This window comes from Equus quagga, chromosome 8 (assembly GCF_021613505.1).
Source record: "Equus quagga isolate Etosha38 chromosome 8, UCLA_HA_Equagga_1.0, whole genome shotgun sequence".
NCBI lineage: Eukaryota > Metazoa > Chordata > Mammalia > Perissodactyla > Equidae > Equus > Equus quagga.
Window position 1 is genome coordinate 30,310,683 of NC_060274.1, and position 26,382 is coordinate 30,337,064.

Below are 26,382 nucleotides of genomic sequence, written 5' to 3' on the forward strand. Positions count from 1 at the left end.
AAAAAAGTACTCCATGCTAACACAAAGTTGTGAAAGAGAGCCATTATATGGAATCCTTGAAAATTCACAATTTTCAAAGTATATTAGAAAGTATATTAGTATATTAGAAAAGTATATTAGACTTACAACTCAACAATAAAACGACTGATAATCCAATTTAAAAAAATGGGTAAAGGCCTTGAAAAGACTTTTCTCCAAAGAAGACACACAAATGGCCAATAAATACATGAAAAGACATTCAACATCATAGTCGTTAGGGAAATGAAAATCAAACCGCAATGAGATACCGCTTCGTATCTACTAGGATGGCTATAAAAAACAAATAAACAAAACAGAAAATAAGTGTTGTCGAGGATATGGAGAAACTGGGACCCCACATATTGATGCTCGGACTGTCAAATGGTGCACCTGCTATGGAAAACAGTTTGGCAGCTCCTCAAAAATAGAATTGCCCTATGATCCAGTAGATGAATGGATAAATAAAATATAGAATATCCATACAATGGAGTATTATTCAGCCATAAATCAGAATAAGTACTTCATTCTTCAATATGGATGAACGTGAAAACATGTTAAGTAAAGGAAGCCAGTCACAAAAGGCCAGATGATAATGTTTCATTTATATAAAATGTTCAGAATAGGCAAATCCAAAGAGACAAAGCAAATTAGAGGCTGCCAGGGGATGGGAGGTAGAGGGATTTAGGACTGACTGCTGATAGGTATGGCATTCTTCCTGGGAAGATGGAAATGGTTTTGAATTAGTAGTGATGGTTGCAGAACACAGTGAATATACTAAGAAGCACTGAATTGTAGGCTTTAAAATGGTAAGTTTTATGTTATGTGAATTAAATCCAAACAGAATAACAAAAAAAGCATATAAAGACTCTAATAAGTACTGGTTAACTTAGTTTAACCAGCATATTCCCAGCTTTTTAATATCACAAAACTCTTTTTCCATGTAGGACCTATTAACACATCATGAAACACTAATGTTTGCCCGAAGCAGTGTGGGACAAGCTGCTATTAACACAACATTTTAAAATTCATTCTAAGATGAGCCTGATATCATCTCCTTGTTGAAAAGGGAACAAGAAGAAAGGGAAAGAGAAAAGGGGGGAGGCTAGGGGCTTGAAGGAGAAACTTCATCAACCTCATCATTATTCCAGAGCTGGTCCTTTGTCCCATTCTCTAGAAACAGAAAGCCAAACCCCAATTGAGTTCTCCTTTTATTAATAACAGATTTCTCCACATTTTTGTTAGTATTGTTAAAAATGTAATCAGATCGTATAGGTTAAGTTCGGTTAAAAAAGAATCTTCTCATAAAGCAAATAATTAATCATTTTAAAAACAAAAGAATTAAGGATAAACGAAACATCTTCCCAGAGCATGATGCCTGATAGCTCCATTTACTTCACTTTTAACTTGCTATTCACTAGAGTTCATGTGGAGAGGAACTTTTCTGAAAGGGAACCAGCAATAACATAATTAGCTAGATAATAACAACAACATGGTTCTGATGTACAAAAACATGTAGGAAGAAAAGCGGGAGGAGAGCTCAGTCTGAATTTTTACCAAAATATTAACAATTTTTGCTATTCTGTTTTCCAAAATGGCAACACCCACAGTATCAAATATCTTTCCATTCAAACATTCAGAGTCCTGAAAACAGTAATTTAGTTGTGTGCTCGCCTCAGAGAGCAGCCCACACGTCTACTAGGCTACATGAAAAACTCAGCATTAGAGGGTTGAATATAAACTGCAGAGCAGAAGAAAAGAGTGGAAACAGAACCGACATTTGGTGAAGTGCCTTTATGGGACTCCTACATCTATTTTCAAATTCCTATGTTGCATCAAGAACTATTTCCCATGCAATGCCAAGAATTCACTTTCACTACTTTTTAAAAATATTTCAAGGGTAATCATCAGAATTATTCCTAGGAAGTCATAGCATTATAAAATTATTTTTAAGTTGTTCTTAGATTTAACTGCCAGGAAAGAAGCAGCTTAGTTTATCCAAGAGTATTTATAAATCAATTACTGTGAACATGGAGCATAAACTCGTTTATCATTCTCTGGATACCCCCAAAAAGGACTGGAAAACCTCAAGAGTAAACAATACGGTTTATCGTAATATGACAAGTAAAACGACTGCTAGATCAGACTCAATCTTTGAGGTTTATTCCCATAAGCATATATTCAATCTTAATTCAATCTTATTCAGTCTCCTGTTAAAATGCACAGTCTGGCATGCTCCAAAAAGTGTCACTCTTCTAGAAAACAGTATGTCTTATTAGCAAAGACCCACGATTCCTAAGTGGTTTTTAAAATTATTATTTAAGGAAGAGAAAAGTGTTCCCAATTTTGTTTTTATCTAGTGAGGGATAAGCCCTCATTTACAGAAACTTATTTTCCAGAATTCTTCTTAAAAACTTTGGCATATGAGAAAGTACCCTACACAATGACCTGGCGCTCTATCCTTGTTTGATCGGTGCTCAGTCTTTGGGGAAAATATCTCCTTTAATAACAGAAATAAGGTTAAATTTGGCAAAACAGAAGAGTCTCTCCGCGAATAAGATTTTAACACTCACAGGCAAAATTATAACAAAATAATTTAAAAATCATAATTTATATAAATTATAAAAATATAATTTATATACAACTTCTATTAGAATCTGCTCTAAAAATGTGAATTTCCTGATGTTCTTATCTATGAACAATCAGTTCACTGTGATTCTGAGCACAGGGATTTGAGCAGGAATAAGGAAGAGAAAGGAACTAGAAGGACTCCTCTCCCTTAGGGATACATTCTTAAAGTACCTACAGTGGTTTCTGGGCACATATCTAATCAGGGCTGAATACCTCCATTCAGAATCTGTGTAGAGTCCAGAGAAAACCGACAAGAGAATTATTAGGGAGCTATGAAATGGGTGAACCTTATGCAGAGCATTTTTTTGTTTTTGTGGGGGTGTTTTGTTTGTCTGTTTGCCTAAGGGAAAGAAAACAAGTGATGATTACTTTTCAACAAACATTTACCACTTTCAATTATATAAGAAAAGTGTCGAAGTGATAGCAAGGGACTACACATATATACCAGGAAATCTTCCTTAGTCATCTCACTTGCTGTAATCTCAGAATATGTTCCCAAGACATTATACTGTCATCATTTTTGGAAAGATTTAAGAGATGGGACAAGATGTATCATTAAGACAGTGACCTGGCCTGAGATATGAGGCTGAACTGAACAATCTCTTAAAGTTCTTTCCATCCTCTTGGCTGTGTAGAAGACGCTTAATCAATTACTCGCCTCTCTGAAGGCACTGGTGCCTGCCTCCTCTAGAGAGAAAGGGACAAAGTGGGAGGCAGGATAATAAACTTCCTCAGGATCTCCGATGATAAAATTTACATATGTTTGTATAGTTTTAAATGTATGTATAGATGCATAGGCTTACATGTACATATATAGATTCATAAATATCCTCAAACTTAAAGACAGTAATATTCTCTCTCTCTCTCATCCACACCTGTCCCCTTGTGCACATACATGCATCTTCTAAGATCAGCTCTAGCAGTAAAATATCTTATGAATCCTCGAAGATTTTATTGGTTTATTCATTCAATAAATATTTATTGAGTACTTGTTATATGCCATGAGAGTAAAGATGACTAGACCATCTCTTGTCCTCAAAGAGGTATAAAGGTTTTTTAAACAAGTAAATTCAGTAGATTGTTAGAGAGCTGGTGGAGGTCAGAGGAGAGAGTGAGGCATGCAGGAGGGAGTAGAGAGTTCCATGGAGGTGGGCACCAGGGACGAGGGAGCAGAGAGGAGGGGTCACAAAGGCTCAATAGAGGAGGTGAGTCAGGACAGAGGCCCTAAGAGATGACAGGATGTTTGCCCAGCAGATAGAGCCAGAAGGAATTCCAAGCACTGCAAACAAGGGCACAGGCTTTAAAGCAGCTGGGATCTTGGAACTGTGTGTGGGTTATGATGATCGGTGCATGAGTGTATATGTGTGTGTGTGGTGGGAATGTACATGACTGTAAAGGGATGGAAGGAGTCTGGGAAGAGCTGGGGGTTAGGGGCAGGTAGAGCTACAGCAGAGAGGGCCTTTTATTGGTCAAGGTCCTTTTGGTTGTAAAAGAGACCAACTCAAGCTGGCTTGGGCTGTAATGGCAGCTTAACGAGAGGCTATAGAGCTGGGTTTGAATTATGGCTTTGCAACTCCCTGCGCGTGACCTCGGGCTGGACAGTTACTTACTCTGTCTGTGCCTCAGGTTCTTTATCTACAAAACGAGGACAATTATAGTAGGATTTTTGTTAGGATCAAGAGTTCATACCTGCAACACACCTGACACATAGAAAGCACTTGATAAGTGTCAGCTATTTTTATTATTGTTTCTTAGAACCAAAGAAGATTTGAGCCTGATGAGGCAAAAATCTAAAATAAAAGCCTGGAAAGTTCTGGTACCTCAGGGCAGCATTCTCTCTCTTCTTCCCCTCTCCCTGCACAACATTCCTCTGAGCCATTGCGGAGGATGGCCGTCCAGAGCTCCCAAATGTTTACATGTCCTTGATCCAGCTCATAAAGAGTTGGACTGGGAATGATGAGTCTTGATTCCAAATTCCTGAACTAGTAAATTTGATTGACTCAGCTTGGCTTGAGTACAGGCATACGTTGGAGATACCGCATTCGGTTCCAGACCACTGCCATAAAGTGAATACTGCAGTAAAGCGAGTCCCATGAATTTTTTGGTTTCCCACTGCATGTAAAATTTATGTTTACACAATACAGTACTTTAAGTGTGCAATAGCATTATGTCTTTAAAAAGCAATGTACATACCTTAATTTAAAAATACTTTATTGCTAAAAATTGCTAACCATCCTCCGAGCCTTCAGCGAGTCATAATCTTTTTGCTGGTGGAGGGTCTTGCCTAGATGTTGATGGCTGCTGACTGATCAGGGTGGTGGCTGCTGAAGGCTGGGGTGGCTGTGGCAATTTCTTACAATAAGACAACAAGAAGCTTGCCACATCAATTGACCCTTCCTTTCACGAAGATTTCTCTGCAGCATATGATGCTGTTTGACGGCATTTTACCCACAGTAGAACTTCTTTCAAAATTGGAGTCAGTTCTCTCAAACCCTGCCACTTCTTTATCAACTAAGTTTATTCATATCTAAAACTTCTGTTATCATTTCCACAATCTTCACAGCATCTTCACCAGGAATAGATTCCATCTCAAGAAACCGCTTTCTTTGCTCATCCATAAGAAGCAACTCCTCATCCGTCAAAGTTTTATCATGAGATTGCAGCAACTCAGTCACATCAACAGGCTCCACTTCTAATTCTGATTCTCATGCTGTTTCCACCACATTTTCAGTGACTTCCTCCACTGAAGTCTTTGCACCCCTCAAAGTCATCCATGAGGGATGGAATCAACTTCTTCAAAACTCCTGCTCATGTTGATATTTTGACCTCTTCCCACAAGTCACAAATGTTCTTAATGGCATCTACAATGATAAATCTTTTCCAGAAGGTTTTCAATTTACTTTGCCCAGATCCATCAGAGGAATCGCTCTCTATTGCAGCTCTAGCCTTATGAAATGTATTTCTCAAACAATAAGACTTGAAAGTTGAAATTACTCCTGGGTCCATGGGCTATGGAATGGATTTCGTATTAGCAGGCATGAAAACAACACTAATCTCATTGTACATCTCCACCAGGGCTCTTGGGTGACCAGGGTCATTGTCATTGAGCAGGAATACTTTGAAAGGAATCTTTGTTCCTGAGCAGTAGGTCTCAACAGTGGGCTTAAAATATTCAATAAACCATGTGGTAAACAGATGTACTGTCATCCAGGCCTTACTGTTCCATTTACAGAGCACAGGCAGAGTAGATTTAGCATAATTCTTAAGGACTCCAGGATTTTCAGAACGGTAAATGAGCACTGGATTCACCTTAAAGTCACCAGCTGTATTAGCCCCTAATGAGAGAGCCAGGCTGTCCTTTGAAGTTTTGAAGCCAGGCACTGACTTCTCCTCTCTAGCTATGAAAGTCCTAGATGGCATCTTCCAATAAAAGTCTGTTCCATCTACATTGAAAGTCTGTTGTTTAGCATAGCCACCTTCATTAATCGTCTTAGCTAGATCTTCTGGAGAAACTTCCTACAGCTTCTACATCAGCACCTGCTGCTTTCCCTTGCACTATTATGTTATGGAGATGACTTCTTTCCTTAAACCTCAGGAACCAGCCTCTGCTAGCTTCAGACTTTTCCGCATCTTCCTCACCTCTTTCAGCCTTCAAAGAATTGAAGGGAATTACAGCCTTGCTCTGGACTAGGCTTTGGCTTCCGGAAATGTGGCTGCTCTGATCTTCTCTCTGGATCACTGAAACTTTCTCCATATCAGCAATAAGGCTGTCTCACTTTCTTATCATTTGTGTGTTCACAGGAGTAGCACTTTTAATTTCCTTCAAGAACTTTTCCTTTGCATTCACATCTTGGCTAACTGTTTGGCCCAAGAGGCCTAGCTTTTGACCTCTGTTAGTTTTCCACATGCCTTGCTCACTAAGCTTAATCATTTCCAGATTTTGATTTAAAGTGAGAGACGTGCGACTCTTCCTGTGACTTGAACACTTAGAGGCCATTGTAGGATTGTTAATTGGCCTAATTTCAATGTTTTTGTGTCTCAGGGAATAGGGAGGGCAGAGGAGAGGGAGAGAGACGGGGGAATGGCCAGTCAGTGGAGGAGTCAGCACACACAACATTTATCTATTAAGTTCGCTGTCTTATATGGGTGTGGTTCATGGTGCCCCAAACAATTACAGTAGTAACTTCATAGATCACTGATCACAGATCACCATAACAAATATAATAATGATGAAAAAGTTTGAAATATTGCGAGAAGTACCAAAATGTTACAGAGACACAAAGTGAGCAAATGCTGCTGAAAAATGGCGCCAATGGACTGCTTGATGCAGGGCTGCCCCAAACTTCAATTTGTAAACCACTCAATATCTGCAAAACACAAGAAAGCTAAATGTAGTGAAACGAGGTATGCCTGTACCTCGTGGTTTAAACAGAGGTAAAGGGTCAGGGTGAAAACATGCCACAGTGGCCTCTCCCCCTTGAATCGCAGGAAAGAGGGCAGAGGAGTAATTTATCTTGTCTTCTAAGTTTAACCATTTTCAGATCTGAGCCAAAAACAGGGGAAGCAATTTGGGTCTTCAGAGGTTTTAGAGCCACTGATGAGTATTTAAGGAATTTTGTGGTCCTATAGCTTTGCATCCTCTTTAAACTTTCTTTTTTCCCACTTTGTACAACCCTAACTCCTTTTAAAAATCTGGGAACTGTCAAATGTCCATCCACTAAACAAAATGTGGTACATCTCTACAATGGAGTATTACCTAGCCATAAAAAGGAATGAAGCACTGACATATGCTACAACATAGATGAACCTTGAAAACTTTATGCTAAATAGAAGTCAGACACAAAGGGCCACATATTGTATGACTGTATTTATAAGAAATGTCCAAAAGAGGCAAATCCGTGGAGAGAGAAAGTAGATCAGTGGTTGTCAGGGACTGAGAGGAGGAAGGAATGGGGAGTAACTGTTACTGGGGATGGGGCTTCTTTTGCAGGTGATGAAATGTTCTGGAATTAGATAACAGTGTTGGCTGCACAACCTTGTGAATATACTGGAAATCACCGAAATGTATACTTTAAAATGGTAAATTTATGGTATGCAAATTATACATTTTTAAAAATTATCTGAGAACTGGATGTGATGTCAGAACACCTGGCTTTAGTTGTCACACTTACACTATCTCGTGTAACAGCCACCAGTTGCCCTTCCTAAGCCTTGCTTCCTTACCTATAGGTTGGGGCAGGGGCTGAGCCCGGCTCTACCAAAGGTCCATTTCAGCTCTAAATTCTATGGGTAAGTAATGGGGTGCATGCCCTTGCTCCAAATTAAAGTCAACCTCCTTCTTTCAAACCTTCTGCCACTTGAACCATCTTCTCATTCTATTTCTCATTTCGAAAGAAAGAATTCTCACTTCTTTCTGAGTTTTTAAATAATACAATTTTGAGCATATATACTAGGCACCTGAATAGATAATCTCATTTAATCCACCCAACAGCTTTGTGAACTAGGCAGCTTTGTTATCATCCTCTTTTTACAAAGGCAGACACGGAGGTTCAGGGAAGGAAAGTATGTGGCCCAAGTTAGAAAGAAGCAGGGCCGGGTATGGAACCTGAGCTGCCCAACGCCAGAGGTCATGTAGTGAACCACGGCACCGAGCTGCCTTTCTCCACCAACTCCTCCACGTGGCCCAAATCTCACGCCCCTCAACAGCGGCTTTAGCCATTTGTCGGTTGATTAATTCAACAGCTTTATATTCATCATGCCCACTATTCTAGTAAGTGATTCTTTCTAGTTACTTAGGCATTGGGAAATATCCCTGAATTCTCTGTCATATGTCGAACACAAACTAGCTAATACTATTTCTCAATGAAGGTAATGCTGGCATACCCAAATGGACTGAATAACGACCAAACTTAGGTTAATACCCTGTAAATAGGAAAAATTAATGGCGATTTCATCTCTTGTCAGCTACGCTACTTGTACCATTGACTAGAGTAATTTGTTTCATTAACTAGACTCTTCTTGTTAATTATAGGTCATTTACCATATTCAATAAAAGGTCATGCCTTCGAATCCATCAGTATGTTTAAACTTCCCCAAGTATATTACAAGCGTTTCTTTGTAAAGAGACAGACAAAATAAATTTAACACGATCATTCTGAGTAATTTAGCTTAATTTAGGCTAGTAAATAAATGCCACTACTATACAGGACCCTATTTAATGAAGTTGCTATGGCTGCCCCTCTTTACAGATATTAAAGCATGGATTCATAACACGTGTGTCTCAAAGTCACACAGACAGCATACCTAAGACTGAACTCTAGCTGACATCCAGGGATGTAAGGGTCCTGGTGATAATTCACAAAGTTGTGAAAGGTTCCACTTAGTTTTAATGTGAAGGGTAACCAAAAATTAGCTTAAATAGACCCTACATTTTTGTTTTTAGTGACAATAAAATAAGGTAGTAACAACAACCTGCATCCTGGCAATGAAACATTATCATACAATCTAAATCTACTGGTATTTTTATTAACCAGTGGCCAATACATTTACTAAAATTTGATGTCTTTCTTAAAACATTTAAATAATTTGTTTTATAAATATATTCCTATTCATCTAGAGTGTCAAATCACATTGGAAAAAATCAGATCATTAAGTTCAAAAATTCTAATATCATGTTTTAAAGATAATATGGGAAATATTAAATTTTTATATTAGTTGCTTAATCTTTATTAAAAATTTGACTTAAATGAATATTTAAGAGAAAATATTAAAAAGAAAAATCTTGCATCTGTTCACTACATTTTCTCCCCAGATGTGGATTTCAGCAAATCTTGCCATTTTAAGTTTTGTAGCTTAACAAATGATTAGATCTAGGTTGCGTAATTATTACAGAAAAAAAAAGCCACTTATGAAATTACAAAATTTTAAGGGAAAACTGCTAAAATGGCTGATGCATTAGCTGAGCAAGATTATCTAGGAACTGCAAAGCACAAAAGTTTAATTTATGCAAGGCCTAACAATTTGAAGTGTGGCTGCTACTCATCAGACCTGCAAACTCGACTCTCAGGGTTTTAGAGCCAGAATACAAAAAAATTGAGTAAAATGCTTTTAGAGCCAGAATACTAAATATTGAATAAAATGCATTTCAGCCTCTGGAAAAGGAACAATTTTGCATGAAAGGATATTCAAATAGCCCTTCATTGAGCGACCACAATGAGCCTTGAAGATTTACATGATTGAGCTAGAATTCAATGCCAAAGACAAGAGGGAAGCATCTTTTTTCTGGGATGCACAAAGAGATGGCCATAATTAAACATTACGCTTTCCTAGGGCAGCATGTTTTCTTATACTGACAAGCAAAATGAGGTGTTTCAAATCATGCATTGCTGCCATACAGCCATCTCTGCACAGCTATTGTTTTAATGTGTTCTGGTTATTAGGCATTTCTCTATTTTTGGTCAGTGAGGCATGCATTTTAAAGAATTCTGATTTTGCATAAAAGGCTGCGGTCCTGTTAGTGGAATTACATTTATGCAACAGTATCTTAAGAATAATTACGGCCTTATTTTGGCTGGTCATACACACATTTTACATTCAAGGGAGAGTGGCTATAACCTTAGTGTAATTAGCACAATTAAAATTGACCATAAGTGGAAAAAACTTTCAGAAGTACCTTTTTAGATTCAACGATATGTTGTACTTTGCCTTACTTATCGTAGCTAGTTACACATATGACACACTAATCCTACAATCTGTTGGGGAAATGCCAAACAAATCAAGTTTGCTTAACATTCCATCAATTAAGTCAGAGCCTAATGAGAGACTATGAATTTAATAACTCTTTTGTTCTAGATCAAAGAATGCGACAGTATTTCAGCCTGATCCTCCTATAACTACTAAACTACCAAAAAGCATCAATTCTTCTACATTTTACCTTCAGTACGAGTTTCCTCTACTTTCTCACCTGCACCCTACTCAAATCTTTTTCATTGTGTTCTTAAATTGTAAAGAATATGCTAAATTTAAATCAAACACCAAAAAATTAATATGTGTTTGTTTCCAAAAGTGACCTTTTATCTAAAAAGACATTTTATCTCCTGTTTTCTATTCAAAAACATTATTTATGAAGATTAACTTTGTTTAACAATATTCAGGTATATTATTAAATTTTGTTTTTAAGGTAATTTACCACTATCACATAAACACACATAAAATTATTTGGCTATTACTGGAACTTAAAAAAGGTCTCACTTACCTATCCCTCTATATAAAATCACGTCCTATAAAAATGCCAAGTGACCAGTGGCAGACCTGAGCATTTTGCTGTGGAAGTCAAACTATCATCAATGGGCTTCACATTCAGAAGTCTCTCCAGACCATCGACACAATGATACAGGGTTGATGGTGATGGAAAGACTAAGTGTAATTTAAGCTAATCAAAATACACTCTAATTTAAGTGAAACTGCCTTTTTATAGCTTCAAAGTCACCAAAGAAAATGTCTTGAGGCCTGGATGTCTTAAATAATTTCTAACAATTTCATTCTTAGCTTTTTGTTTGGCTTACTAGCTAAACTCTGAGGCAATATGATACATGCATTTCATATGTTCTTCGAAAATGTGTTTCAACATACTTGTGAATGATAGCTAATGATTTTTCTCATTTAAAGCCTCCATCTTGGCAAATGAGGGTTACTTCACTTGGCCAAGTCTTCTCAAATCATCCGGGTTTGTAGAAACTCCACATTCATTCTACCTGAGAACTATTTTTTGCCCCCCCCCTCCCCCACCAAGGGAAAAATATACCAGTCCTGGACCAAGGAAAGCAGCTGTGTCAGTTATCAAGATTCACAATTTGGGAATATCTAGCTTTATCGAGTGCTTTCTATGAGCTAGGGGCTTTACATAAATCACCTCCTTGAACCCCCATCCCGACCACTCAATATCTTGTGGAGCAGGTGCCATCATCATCACCATTTCAGAGACGAGGAAATAAAGCCTAGAGAGGTCAAGCAACTTGGCTGGAGCACATGACCAATGAAGGCTGGGGACCGGACCTGCAAGCATGGATGATCCCACAGCCCAAACTCTTCCCCTCCACACATCTCCTTCTTGTTGCCAAGGTCAGCCTGCAGCCGGACTCCTTGCATGCCCTGTCACATCAGAACCTTTAAGCACAGAATAGTTTTTCTACATCTGCTCCTGGATGCTACACTTTGTTCTCCATGCTGGCCCCAGCGTGATCTTTTTAAAATGAAAAGCTGTTCCAGTCACTCCTCAGCCTAAAACCCTCAATGGCTTCCCCTTCCCGAGATCCTGAACGGTCTGGCTCTGGTCTCCCATCCAGCCTTATCACTTTCCCTCTTGAATCCAGTCTGGCCACTCCCAGGACTTCCTTCAATTCCTAGAAAATACCCAGCTTCTTCCCATCCCTCTTGCAGGTATGCTGCGCCCCCACCTTCCACGGACCTTTAGCTAACTAATTCCTACTCATCCCTCACAACTCAGCTCAAGACCACTTCCTCAGGAAAGCCCTTCCCAACCACATCCCATTTTACTCCAGACCAGATCTAGTTTCTCTGTCATACCCGTTGCCAGCACTCGGTCCTTATCCTAGCTAGCCCCTAGGAAGATTTGCTACGACATATTTATTTGGTCATTTAAATAATGCCTGTCTCTCCCACTTAACAGATGTACATCAAAGCACGGGGAGTGCTTACTAAAAAGCGATCAGTGGGTCCCATCCCCAGAGTACCTGATTCTCGAGGTCTAGAGTAAGGCATGGAGCTCTGTATCTACCAGTTCCCAGTGATGCTGATGCTCCTGGACGCTGGACTGAGCGAGGACAGTGGTTCTCAGCCCTGGATACACACGAGAATCACCTGGGGGCTTTAAAAATGACCAATGCCCGAGCCCCACGCCAGAGGTCTTGAATGAATTAGGCTCAGCTTTAACCCAGGATGTCTTATTCCAAATATGGCCCTCTTATACTAAAAAAAGCTGTTTATCTAAAATTCAAGTTTAACCGGATGTCTTGTAAATTTTTACTCATTAAATCTGGCAACACTACTTATGGGTCTGTTGTAATATAGCAGGTAGTTTGCCACATATATTTTTTTGTACATATATAGGATTATAAGCAGATCTTTCACCTCTGCAGAGCACAAAAAGGGTGGAACTAAAATGTGGAATTTTTAGACCTAAGAGGAATTTTTTTTCTTGAGGATTAGACTTTAAAAGTAGTCACCAACAGATTATAAAAGCTTAACTGGGATTTTTAAAAATTAGGGCAAATTCTCAATGTCAAATAATTTAACATGATGATTAAATGACTCCCAGGTTCCTTTAAGCCCTGAGGCTGTGGACCTCATCTGGCCAGGAGGGTGACAATGGAGCACGAGCATCATTGCTCTGACATCAGTGAGTCCCCTCTGCAGAGTGACTGCTGGGACCTGACACAGCGGAGGCGCCCCTACATATATCAAAATTAGGTAAAATTATTTATTTAATAAATATCCCAGAAAAAAATAAAACACATGGCTACCTTTCATAACACAATTCTATCTTCCTCATGTCAGTGGAGGAAGTCCTGTGCGGTTTTCCCATTTGAAAGTAAGATCAGTGATTTCATGTCTTACCCTAAACCGATATATTAAATTTGCATTTTTGACGCCAAAAAGGGTCTACTTAATTACAGCTTGGCATGTTTACTGCATTATAGGCAAACGAGAGATTGCCAAATTCAGCATCCTCTAGGATCAGCGACCATCATGTAGCCTTCTGCCTCTCCACATAAGTAACCTGCCAAAAGTCTCTGATTTTAAGGACAAAGACTCCATGTAAGTGTTTTAAATATTAAATTGCATTGTTTTATGAATATTCACAGACTTCAATCATTTCAAAAATTATTACTATCTTCCACTTTGTACAATGCTTACTTGCCAAACTTAACATGACACTTTTCACCTACCCTAGAATTTAAAAAACTGTTTACAAAAACAGGTTACTGAATAATTACATGGGCATCAGAGTGAATTCTAATCCCAGCGACCTAAACGACAGAACACAGAAATTTACTTGAACCCCACAAGACCAAGAGTAACAGTGGCAGTAGACGGAGAGACGGATAGAAAGATGGTCATGCCAAGCTCACGGTCGGCTGCACATTCACACAACTTATTTCAATCCACCCAACTCCAAGCAAACACACAAAAAGCACTGCAGATTATTTTCTCTGAAATAATGAATATCTAATACTTTTAAAACAGACATCTCAAAAAATAAGACCTGGGGGCAGGCCCCGTGGCCAAGTGGTTAAGTTTGCACGCCCAGCTTTGGCAGCCCAGGGTTTCACAGGTTCGGATCCTGGGCACAGACATGGCACCGCTGGTCAGACTACGTTGAGGTGGCGTCCCACACGCCACAACTAGAAGGACCCACAACTAAAAATATGCAATGTACCAGGTGGCTTTGGGGAGAAAAAGAAAAAAAAAAAAAAAGGAAGAAGATTGGCAACAGTTGTTAGCTCAGGCGCCAATCTTTAAAAATAAAAAAATAAATAAACAAGACCTATAACTATCGTTTTCCTGTGTCAGGATGACTTACCAAATCCGAAAGCATTGGACCCTCCAATGCTCTGTGAAGCCTGAACGCTTGTGGACGTGTACAGTCCTGTCACCAGCAGGCCGTCAAAGAAGGTGCTTGTTGAAATTGTCACTGAAACACAGAGGAGGCAAGAAAAGAAGCCTCAATTAATACAGTCAGAATAAGGAGACACATTTCCAAAGTGTCACACATCGTCAAAACAATCTTTACTCATTATTAACTAATTATTTTTATACTATCGCTAGTTAGTATTTTCTTTATATTAGAAATTACAGAGGAGCAAAAGGAAGCTGAGAATTCCAATGTCTATAATTGCCGGTCCTAAATTTAGTACATTGGTCCTATCTTTCTGCATTCATTTGCACTTTCCCTAGCTATGTGCAAAATCATCTGAAAATAATGTAGTATTGAATAGTTAGTCTTCCCCCACCACCACCACCCCTGAAGGCAGTCAAAGGCATCGCTGGAGTTTTGGCATTGTGATAAAACACATTTTTTTTTAAATATTCTATACTGTGGGAAACAATCTTACATCGGCTGAAAAAAGAACAGTAAGATGCACTGTATTTCTCATTGTGAGTCTATATTTCATAGATGAGTCCCTTGAAGTTTTTCAACAAAAGCAGACTAATTTGCATGAAGACAGTCAGCCCTTTTCCTTTTGAGAACAAGAAAGGAAGACCACTGCATGTTTTAAGTTTTAGAACAAAGTCTAGAAGAGGAGTCCAAATGGTTTCATAACCAGAAAATCAGCATGTTCTTGGGAAGAAAAGGGTCAAATTAAATGTATCTGTATGCTACTCAGGTTTGGTTTCTTAAAATTTTTTCTTGCTCACCACCCTAAAAATTGATCATAATTTCCTCCTTGACATAATACTTTCTTCTGCATTGGTTTTATAAGATCAAGATGATGCCATTTTCAGGAAGCAGCCGGGAGAACGTAACATTATTTTGGTAATGCACAGTACAAAGCTGTCATCAGCTTGGTGGCAGTAAGAAGAATGGCCAAGATCATATTAACTTTGATGAGAATGTTTAAATCAAACTTCAGGAAATCCAGGGAATAGAGCTGAATGGTCTGAAACACCCATATTGTAAAACATAAAACAAGGCACATATGTCAATAGAATAGCCTGACATCATGCTACCCCCAAATGGCAGTGGATGTTGAAGTTAATCACCTTCATATCCTTTAATAATAGCTAACATTTTGAGTACCGGCATGTAAACCACTTGGCTGGGCAGTGAGCTAAGCAGTTAACATGTATTACATCATTTCATTATCAGAACATCTCTATAAAGGGGGTACTATTATTATTACCAGGTTACAAATGAGGAATTTGTGATACAGAGCAATTAAGTTTCTTGTCCAGAAAAAAATCCAGAGAAAAAAGAACAAAGGTGGAGGCATTATAATCCCTGACTTCAAAATATACTACAAAGCTATAGTAGTCAAAACAGCATGGTACTGGCACAAAAACAGACCAAACAGATCAATGGAACAGAATTGAAAGCCCCGAAATAAAACCACACATCTACAGACTGCTAATCTTCAACACAGGAGCTAAGAACACACAATGGAGAAAGGAAAGCCTCTTCAATAAATGGTGCTGGGAAAACTGGACAGCCACATGCAAAAGAATGAAAATAGACCTTTCTCTTACACCATACACAAAAATAGACTCAACATGGATCAAAGACTTGAAGGTAAGACCTGAAACCATAAAACTCCTAGAAGAAAACACAGGCAGTACATTCTTTGACATCAGTCTTAGAAGGATCTTTTCAAAAACCATGTCTACTCAGGCAAGGGAAACAAAAGAAAAAACAAACAAGTGCGACTTCATCAGACTAAAGAGCTTCTGCAAGGCAAAGGAAACCAAGAACAAAATGAAAAGACAACCCACCAAATGGGAGAAAATATTTGCTAATCATATATCCAACAAGGTGTTAATCTCCATAATATATAAAGAACTCACACAACTCAACAACAAAAAAACAAACAACCCAATCAATAAATGGACAGAGGATATGAACAGACATTTTTTCCGAAGAAGATACACAGCTGGCCAATAGGTACATGAAAAGATGTTCAACATCATTAATCATCAAGGAAATGAAAATCAAAACTACACTAAGATATCACCTTACACCCATTAGAATGGCTATAATCACCTAGCCAAAAACTAACAAATGTTGGAGACAATGTGGAGAAAAGGGAACCCTCATACACTGCTGGTGAGAATGCAAACTGGTGCAGCCACTATGAAAAATAGTATGGAGATTTCTCAAAAAATTAGAAATACCATATGACCCAGCTATCCCACTAGTGGGTATTTATCCAAAGAACTTGAAATCAACAATTAAAACAGACTTATGCACGCCTATGTTCATTGCAGCACTATTCACATTAGCCAAAATGTGGAAGCAACCCAAGTGCCTATCGACTGATGAACGGAGAAAGAAGATGCGGTATACATACATACAATGGAATACTCAGCCATAAAAAACCACAAAATCATCTCATTTGCAACAACATAGATGGAACTTGAGGGTATTATGTTAAGTGAAATAAGTCAGACAGAGAAAGACAAACACTGTATGATTTCACTCACATGTGAAATGGACAAAGAGAATAGTTTAGTGGTTACCAGAGGGGAAAGGGGTTTGGGGGTGGGCATAAGGAGTAATGGGGTACATTTCTATGGTGACTGACAAATAACGTACAAGTGAAATTTCACAATAATGTAAACTATTATGACCTCAATAAAAAAAAATCTTGTCCAGGACCATCTGATATATAAAAATTTTTGATGCTGTTTTCTTGGCTTTTCTCCCATTTTCTCTCTGCTGCCCCTAGATCCCAAAGTGGCCAAGTGGCCATGGGTGAACCCTTGTTTAATAACCTCTTTCCCAGGTTATTCACATGCACGAGGAGTATTTGAAGAAAAGGAAAGTGAAAGCTGCAAGAGTCAATATCACTGTTATTAGAGAGGAAGAGGGCCAAGGGCGGCCAGGAGGTGATCCCTAAGGCATGGTGGATGAAGCCCTAGGCTAGACCAAGGGATGAGATCCGGGCACAGGGGACCCATCCACTGCTACTTGTTCTTGAGTAAAACCACTTCATCTCTGAGTCTAAATTTCCTCATCTATAGAATCACACCCTAATCGTCAACCCCTTGTTTTGATTACCCCAGATTCCCACAACAGGTTCTACTGAGGACTCCATCTTTTGGTTCAGTGAGTCAATCTTGACTAAGGTAAAAAGTGATTACACTGTTTCTGTGGCCCCAGCCAGTGGGGTCTAGAATTAAGTTACTTCCTGTTAAGTTGACAATACTGACCACTGGACTCTCATGCTGTGTCTCAGGTCATCCCTCACGACCTGCAGTATGTCACTGAGGACCCATGAAACTCTGCCTTCACCTATTTCCTTTCAATCCACTTCACTCTAGTCCAGTAAGATGGCAGCAATCCTGTATTACTGCACAAACACAGCCCCTGTTGACTCCTCTCCATTCCTTTACTTCTACTCTAGTTCCTATTTCTAAGATTCTGAAAAATGCAGGGGTTTTATGGGTGTGAGAGTAAGGCAAACCTGAATTTGGGTCTCACCTCTCTCTACCTTTGATCAGTGTGTGACCTTGAGGTGAGTCTCAGATTCCTCATTTACAAAAGGGAGTGGTAATACGTATCAGATTTACTGTAAGAATGAAAAGAAATATATCTATTATCCATCAATGTATCCATCTCCTTAACACACTAATATGCATATAGTAACTAATCAGTGAAAGTTAGTTCCCTTTCCCTGGCCTCTCTCAGACCTTGAAGCCCTGCCTTGCTATTCCCTTCCTGAGAACTGGAGCCCCGTGCAGACCTCCTGGCATGTGCCTCGCCAGATGCCTGCACATATCCAATCAGTGGTCTGCCCACATCTGAGACCTGCTGCCTGTTAGGATTCTCCATCTACCTGTCCACCCGCTACTTTATTTCCAACCACAGTCCATCCCAAGTCTGAGCTGTGACCTCAGGGGATCCAAGACAAATGGCAACCCCAGCTTGTTATTAATTTGCCCTCCCTTCCAACAGATATCTTTATGTGTCTGCTCAGTGTTAATTTAAAACAGAGGCTAAACACTCTTGGAGAACGGGCTGAGAAAGAGAAGAACCATGTGTAGCGGCTCTCAGTCTTTACCAGCCCCAGCTACCCAGCTCCGGTCTCAAACAGCTATGCCCCTCCCAGCAAAACAAGAGCCCAGCCATGTCTACCATGACAATGGATAAATTCAATTTATAGTCCCTCGGGGATGTGCACCGAGGAAGCTCCCTGCATGGCCTGTGACTCATTGGGGTACTGAGCATGGCCAAGGTCTGCTGTGCCCCCTAAATGTCCATCCACGCTGTTCATCCCTTGCCCAACCTCCCCTCTCATCTGCCACCCAGCACCTTTCTAGACCCAGAGGATGAAGCAAATTCTGATGTTAACGCCTCCACACACCACAATGCCTGCTTCAGATCAGTTCTCTTCTTCACATAGATTCTGGCTGCTGAAGCAGCTGGGTCTAGTGAAAACATCCCAGGAATAAGAAGAACTGGATTTTATTCTCAATATTATTAATTTGCTATGTGAGATTGGGCAAGTTTTGCTCTCTGCATGATTCTATTCCTAGTCATGATATAAATACCTATTATCTGGTAACCTCGTGGCTAGGTGGGTTTAAATATGTGAGAAATAATTTCTAAACATTGAGTGTCTTAGAAAAAAATGAAATTACTAAGGGAAACATTTATTACTCCTAGAGTCTCTCGGCTTTAAAAATCATCCATAAACTGACAACTTCCAAATTTCTGTCTCCAACCCAGATCTCCTTATATTTTTCTTTATAAATACTCTAGATATATATCAAGCAGATGTTCAACATCCCCATTTGGATGTCCAAGAGACATATCAACCTCAACATGACCCAAACTGAGTGCCCACCCCATCCCTCGAACCTGCTTCTTTTGCAGACTTCCCCAACTCAGTTGACGGCAGCACCATCTTTCTTGCTTCTCAGGCTAAACACCTCTGAGTCAACTCTGGAGTCACCTTCTCCCAGACTGTGGCTCTCGTCCATCAGTAAATCTTGTTGGCTCTGCCTTCAGATCATATCCAGAAGGTGATCACTTACCACCCTGTTCTGAGCTACCATCGTCTCTCCCGTGGATTACTGTACCAGACATCACTCTGGTCTTCCTGGTTCTACCCTGCTCTCCCTACAGTCTATTCTCAGTCATGACATTGGATTGTGTCACTCCTCTGCTTACAACTTTCCAGTGCTCTAAGTCAAAGTCAGCGGCCTACAAGGTCCCATGTGATCAGCCTCCATTCCCTCTCTGTTCTCATCTCCTGCTCTCCTCCTGGCTCACTCCATTCCAGGCACACTAGACTCCTTGCTGAGACATGCCAAGCCTTTGCACCAGCAATTCCCTCTGCCTTGGACTCTCTTCCTCCAGATACCTGAAGGACCAATTCCTTTACCTCTTGAAGCCTTAGCTCAAACGTCACCCTCTCATTGAGGCCTGCCTTAACCACACTATTTAGACATGCAAAGAGCTCCCTGTCTCCTGCATCTACAATCCCCACATTTGCAGGGCCCATACTTGGCTCTACGTTCCCCCTCTTTTTTTCTATAAGTAATTACCACCTTCTAACACATTATACTGATATCTTTACTTACAACGTTTCTTGTCTATTATGCTTATTGTCAGTCTCATTCTGCAGAAGGTAAACTCCATCGAGGCAGGTGTCTCAAGCGTTTTGTTCAGGAATCTCTCTCTAGTATCTGGAACCATTCCTGATACTTTTGGGTAGTCAATAAATATTTATAGAAATATTTACTAATAAATAACTCATTCATAGAAAAGTGGTGCAAGGTTGTCTTATCTTCAACTTGTTTCCTAGAGGACAAGGATGTTGTGAATCCTAGACTTTATAAGTCAGATGAGGCCTAGTTGGAAAAGCCACACGGAAAGAAAAGAAGACAGAGAAAAGCTGGCTATTCACATATTTAAAATGTTTTCGAGGGCAAAACAGACCAAAGCAGTGAGCAGGAGACCAGCCAAAGACATTTGTGAAAAAGGCAGAGAAATTTAAGTATATATACGTTCTCGTATGTTGTGTGTTTACACAAATCATCTAAAGAAAAAGTTCCCTGTTAGACACTAATTGATTATAATCTATTTCTCTATTTGCTAGAGCAGGGAATTTAAAGTATTGTTTACAGAAAAAAAATCATACTTGCATTTGGAAAACTGCTCCTCTCTTGACGCTGTGGAGCAAGTGGCCCTTTTCCTCCTCAAAACAGATGTAACGCATAATCCACATGGGAACTGGTAATTGTCTCTCTTTTTAAGAAACAGCAAATGATACCCAGACTCTTATGAAATATGACACATATCTTTCTGATCTCCAGGTTCCCTTTTACTCAAGAAGGTAATGGATCCCATTTCTGTATTTAAAAGACATCTAACACAGTTTGGATTCCCTGCTAGTTTGCAGGAAACTTCAGAATGCCACCTGCCCACACGTTTTTACTGACTAGAGCACTAGTAGGGAACACAGGAGCAATCTGAGCGAGACGCTGAAAACTTCACACTGAGGCCCTTCGACTTTGAAACTGTCAGGATCACCCTTCTCTCTGCCATCTCTTTCTCTTTCATCAAACGCTTGCACTTATCTCCACTTGCAGCCTCTGGTTAGTCTGTGAGGCTTTCCTCAAACAATGAGAAAACAAACAAACTAACCCCACCGGAGACAAATAATTGTTTCAGGCATTGAGGCTGCCCTGGCAAGCTGTCCTAATCCGTGTAATTCTGCATCCTCAGCCCCTGCTGGCTTCAGCTTCCATCTGGGGTCTCCCCCATCACCTTACCCTCTGGTCTCCTCCACGTTCCTTCCTGTCAGGCTCCATCTACCCCCAGCACATGCTGGCTCTGCCCCTTTTCATGTGCCCTGACTTGACTCTCTCTCCTCTAATTCCACTGGGACTCACCCTTCAGGCACTATTTTACCTTTTCTAGTCTTAGCTCATCCCTCATATCCACAAACTCCTGCCAGCCAGGCAACCGGAATAATCCTGAAAGCAGAGGAGTGATCTATGATAAACGCAAGGAAAAGCATACTATACACAGTACTAATAGGGCTCATGATAGAAAAAAATCGAAGCTCACATTTCTGAATGTAAAATTATCTTAATATGTATACGAACTAGAAGGAAAACTTACAACTTTCATGGTTACCGTATTATTTGGCCCATTGATGAAGCTGATTAACTAAATATAAAGATATTTTTTGTCTACTATTTTAAACAAACTATACACGAATCATAGGACTGTGTGTATATGTGTGTAGATACAGATCCACTCATTTGCAGTTGTAAAATACACAATCCTAATTCCCACTACAGATATTTTTGTAAGTTTCTGATGCTCTGATTCAGAATGTTCGAGCCCCAAACTCCATACTTTAGAATGCTCCAAAGCTAACGTCATTTAAAAATGTTTCCTTTAAAAATATTTTATGAAACTACCTTTACGTAAAGAGAAGTTAAAAGACATAAATTTGGGTACATTAGGATAGAGGAAAATTGCACCAAATTTTTATATTTAAACTACCTTTCAGGTAAACAACTGTTAGGACTCCCTGTACCCGACTGGTGTGTAACTGGCCCAGTTAATAGGCAAACCCTTCATTCGCTTTCCCAGACTATCAGCCAAGGGCTGTGACTAATGTTAAGATGGGGAACAAATAATATTTAACAAGCGTCAATTCACTTTTTAAAAAATTTATTATAAAATATGAATAATTGCTGAATCTAGGTGGGGGGTATACAGGCATTTGTTGTGCTAGTCTTTTAACTTTTGTTTCAGAACATTTCATATTAAAAAGTTGAGGGAAACAGAGAAGTTGATTATAAATACACTTATTACAAATGCACTTAGGATAAGCAAACTAACTCAAACAATAAAATGCGCTAGAAAGTACATAATACATTCAGACTTTTAAGAACATATATATATGTTATACGTTTTTAAGATAACATATATATATGTTATATGTTTCTTTTAAGAACGTACATATATATGACCTTCTATGAGCCAAGAACTGTGTTAGCACTTTGATTTGGGTCTTATTAACCAGAAAAGCAAAAAGAGATACTTAGAACTAGTTCCCTATTAGCAAAATGTTTATAAACTCTATCTGACATCCTACCAATTCTAGCTACTTTACATAAATTTTAAAATATTACCACCATAGGATAGAACCCACCAGTTATCCATTTCAGATACCAAAGATTTATGTACAATCATCAAACAATAATTTAATGACTTTAAATAGGTAAACATCTACGTAATCCAGTTTGCCATATGACTGACTGACTTCATGGTTTTACAAATTTTCATGGTAAATTTATAAAATCCTTGCCTGGGGGACTTATTTTTCTCCTTAGAGTCAATTTTTCTATCTTTTTCTACTTTTGCATTTGAATCTTATACAGAGAACTAGCTACTTTACCTACAGAGGAAAAAAGCAATATCAATATTACGGATTGCAAGTAGAATTTCGAACTTATCAGCACATTTTAGGGAGAAATAAAGCATGTGTATGATTGCCTCTAATCAGAAAGCAAACACGGCTAATCAGGGCACATCATTCTGTGTTGAACAAACATCTCTAGCTTCCTGTCGTGTGTGGATTAAAATCCTGCCTTCAACGTGGTTTCACAGACCTTCAGGTTGTGACCATAAGCAATCTTTCCAGTCAAATTTCCCCATTTTAGTGGAAAACATCTTTTGATCCAGTTAAAACTAGAGCACGTTCTTTATTTCTCTGTCTCCTTGCCTTTCTTTAAAGGGCGCCCTCACCTAACATAATTTCCCGTTTCCTTTTGTTAAAATGCTACCCATTCTTCAGGCACAGGCTCAAACGCCATCTCTCTCGTGCAGTCCTCTCTGACCTCCTGGGCAATGTCACCTCTCCCCACTCTGTGGCCCCATGGCTCTCAGAAACCGTGGAACACTTGATTACACTCCACCTTCTGCAGAGCTTGGCTCAGAGGAGGAGCTCAATTGAAATTTGTTGAATTCAACCCTACAGAAATATTTGCCACAAGATAACATAAAAAAAATAATAAAATATAACTGAGAGTATAGTGTAGCCAATGTAACTAAAATTGTAAAATCTAACACCTCTTCTACAGAAGAAAAAGGACCAGTGTTATTCTTAGAGGTATATGAAAATGAAGCTTTCTCCTGAAAGGAAACAAAAATGAAAATTAATGTATTTTATTATGGTACTTAAGAATTGGAAACGTCTGAGGAAATTTTGGTTGAATTTTACATTTAACTATAATAGTGTTTCTTTCACATATACATACTTTGTGTGTGAATATATATATACATATTTTATATACATAACAAATTAATCTTCTGATGATTTTGTCCCTAAGATACTTTATACCCTTATCCTACTCTGAAGTTACTCTGCCATTTCCTCAAACAAAAAATAAGCAGGGCTCAAAAGGCCGAGGAGGTTGTACATCTCTCTCCCACATCTGTGTTCACTTGGCAATGAGCTCAGCACCACGAGGCTATGAATATGGATTGCTGGGTTGTGACAGCAGAATGAAAACATGATGTAGCGACACAATTCAATTCTTATCAGAGGCTCAAAGTGTACCTCTGTCTGGAAATGACTAATTACAGAGTCAGTTATTATCTATTATAGCCTCTATTAACTGCTCCCAACAAGACCCTAACACCATTCTTGCAGAAAATCACTGTAAGATGAAAGTCTGGAAGAAAATAAATTTAGACATTTAATGTTGTTTGCATTTCACCCTAAAGCTTCTGGCCTACAAATGCTCTATGGTCCACTAAATTTTGATCACTTCAAGCATATCCCATTACTACTTTATATAAAAGATCTTTAATATGTGCAGAAAAGAAACATATTATATATGAAATGATCTTTCCATCTTTTTCAAGATGACAAACATCAGAGGACAGCAAGCTGCAAAAAATGTCGAAATTAAGTATTCGTGATGATGCACCAATTGCAAAGAATTTCCATTTCTTATTTTTATATATTTCAAGAATGAAAAACACCGGCAGGACGAATATTGTCGATATTAAGAAAAAACATTGCTGCATTTTGCCTTTTGAACAGAAACTCGTTTGCCTTTTGAATACAGAAGAGATGAAATAGCCTGAGGAATAAACATATTACTCTGAGAATGAAATAACTGAGTTTATTTCCTGCAAAATTTCATCACCGTGGTGTGTTCAACTACTGGCTCTTCTTCAGTTCAAGTGCCACTAGCTCTGGACACCAAACAGAGACCATCGAAAAGATACATTAAAATTTACATTTAAAACCTCTCTAAGAACTTGATCCCTGAGCTACTTCTCATTACACACATTAATTCCATTATGGCATGGTTTCCTCTGGTTTTCAAATATAAAGGCAGGCATTTCAATAATAGCATCCCCAAACCAACAGCAGCCGAGAAAAAAATATTCCAGTAAATACGTAAAAGAAACGACGGTAGGTCAAGATTCACTGAGGGAGGACATGAATCTGAACACAGAGATCTTAAATAATTAGACCAGGAACAATGGACTCCAGTCCCTACTCCAGTGAGAGTAAAGAGATCACCAGTGCCCTACCTCTTTATTCCAACAACTACCCGAACGGGGCACGAGGAGGAAGATATGGCTGTGCACCTGGCTTGGCATCCTGTCGGTCTGCAGAAGCATGCTAAATGAACCACACTCGCCCTTCCTGCTTCCCCAAGTCTTTCTTAGATGGCGGACCTAGATCATCTCTAGCAGCTCTTTACCCTCCGATTTAACAGACACCTCCGCGATCATAATCATCTCAACAAGAGCTAAACAATATTTGAGCACTATATGCCAAGTACTGTTGTCTTCGTAGGCATTAACTTCTTTAATCCTTTCAATACCCCTATGAAACAGTCTTATTATTATGCCCTTCTACCCACGAGAAAGCTGAAACCAAGTAGGGGTGAGTTAAGCCCCGTGCGTTGAGTGGCAGTAAAATGAGGCTCTAAGAGACAGAAGCCTGGAAGCCGGGCTCGCCATCCTGAAGGACTGCATTCAACACAGCAGCCTCCAGCTCCCGGAAGTCCTCAGAGGGCGGCAGGGCCTTGACCTTCCCCTGGAGGTCTCCAAGCCCCAGGCACACGGGCGTACCTCCTGGGAGTCCGCCCAGCAGGCTGCTCTGGAGAATGCATTTAACCCGTCTGCTGCACCAATCATTATCACAGCCCTTTATTGTTGTCATTATTACCCCTCTTTTTCATTTTATACAGATTGGTACTGTTCCTTGGGGGGACAAAGGAGGCAGAAAGAATGGCCTCTAGGGAGGACTAAACATGGTCTGATGGAGGACTATGCTGAAGATCAACATAACAAGGTCACAGAGCCCTGGGTCAGCCTGCCTCTGAAAGCAGGGGGACAATGCCCTGGCAAACACCCTCCCACCTTTATCTCCACCTGAAAGGAGGGAAAAGCCCAAGGATGAGCTGGGAATTGTAACAGGTACAGGAGATCCATTACATGCAAAATTTAATGATGCATTGAAACACTTTCTAGGGTCTGTAAACAGGCTCTTTGCTGGCTGACGAGGGGTCCAGCATCTCTGTGGAAGCCCATTATGATACATTTATTACAGTTTCAGAGATTCAAATGAACCACATGTAGTCTCTAAATGTTATCTTCCGGCACCACCAGTAATAAAAGGAGAGCTACTGAGATTTTTCCCTCCTTGAAAGTCGTCTTCTTAGGAGATAAAAACGGATGCAGTCAAACGTGTTTGTGAATTTATTTTAAAATGAAGCCCTTTGGAGGTAAGTTTAAACGACAGCGTTTGGTGAACGTGAAGCAAATCTTCCTCTTGCTCCAGCCCTCCACAATGCCAAAATGCCCTTCTCTCGTCTTTCTTCCCCAGGTCTCACACACACAGACTCAGCACTTCTGAACACACTAACCTTTGGGGCAAAATCTCACATATTTTATTCAAGCAAAATCCTTTCCCAAGACTTGGAGACCTATGTCAGTTTAAGCACCTG

At 39.5% G+C, this 26,382-nt stretch overlaps 1 protein-coding gene across 1 annotated transcript in view; it reads right to left on the reverse strand.

Annotated features, from left to right (window-relative positions):
• The window catches only part of RELN (reelin), a 461,988-nt gene that overhangs the window by 378,375 nt on the left and 57,231 nt on the right, over positions 1 to 26,382 (reverse strand). Inside the window, exon 2 of the mRNA XM_046670156.1 lies at positions 14,249 to 14,359. Coding sequence (XP_046526112.1) covers positions 14,249 to 14,359 — 111 coding nt within the window. The remainder of the gene's footprint in view (positions 1 to 14,248; positions 14,360 to 26,382) is intronic.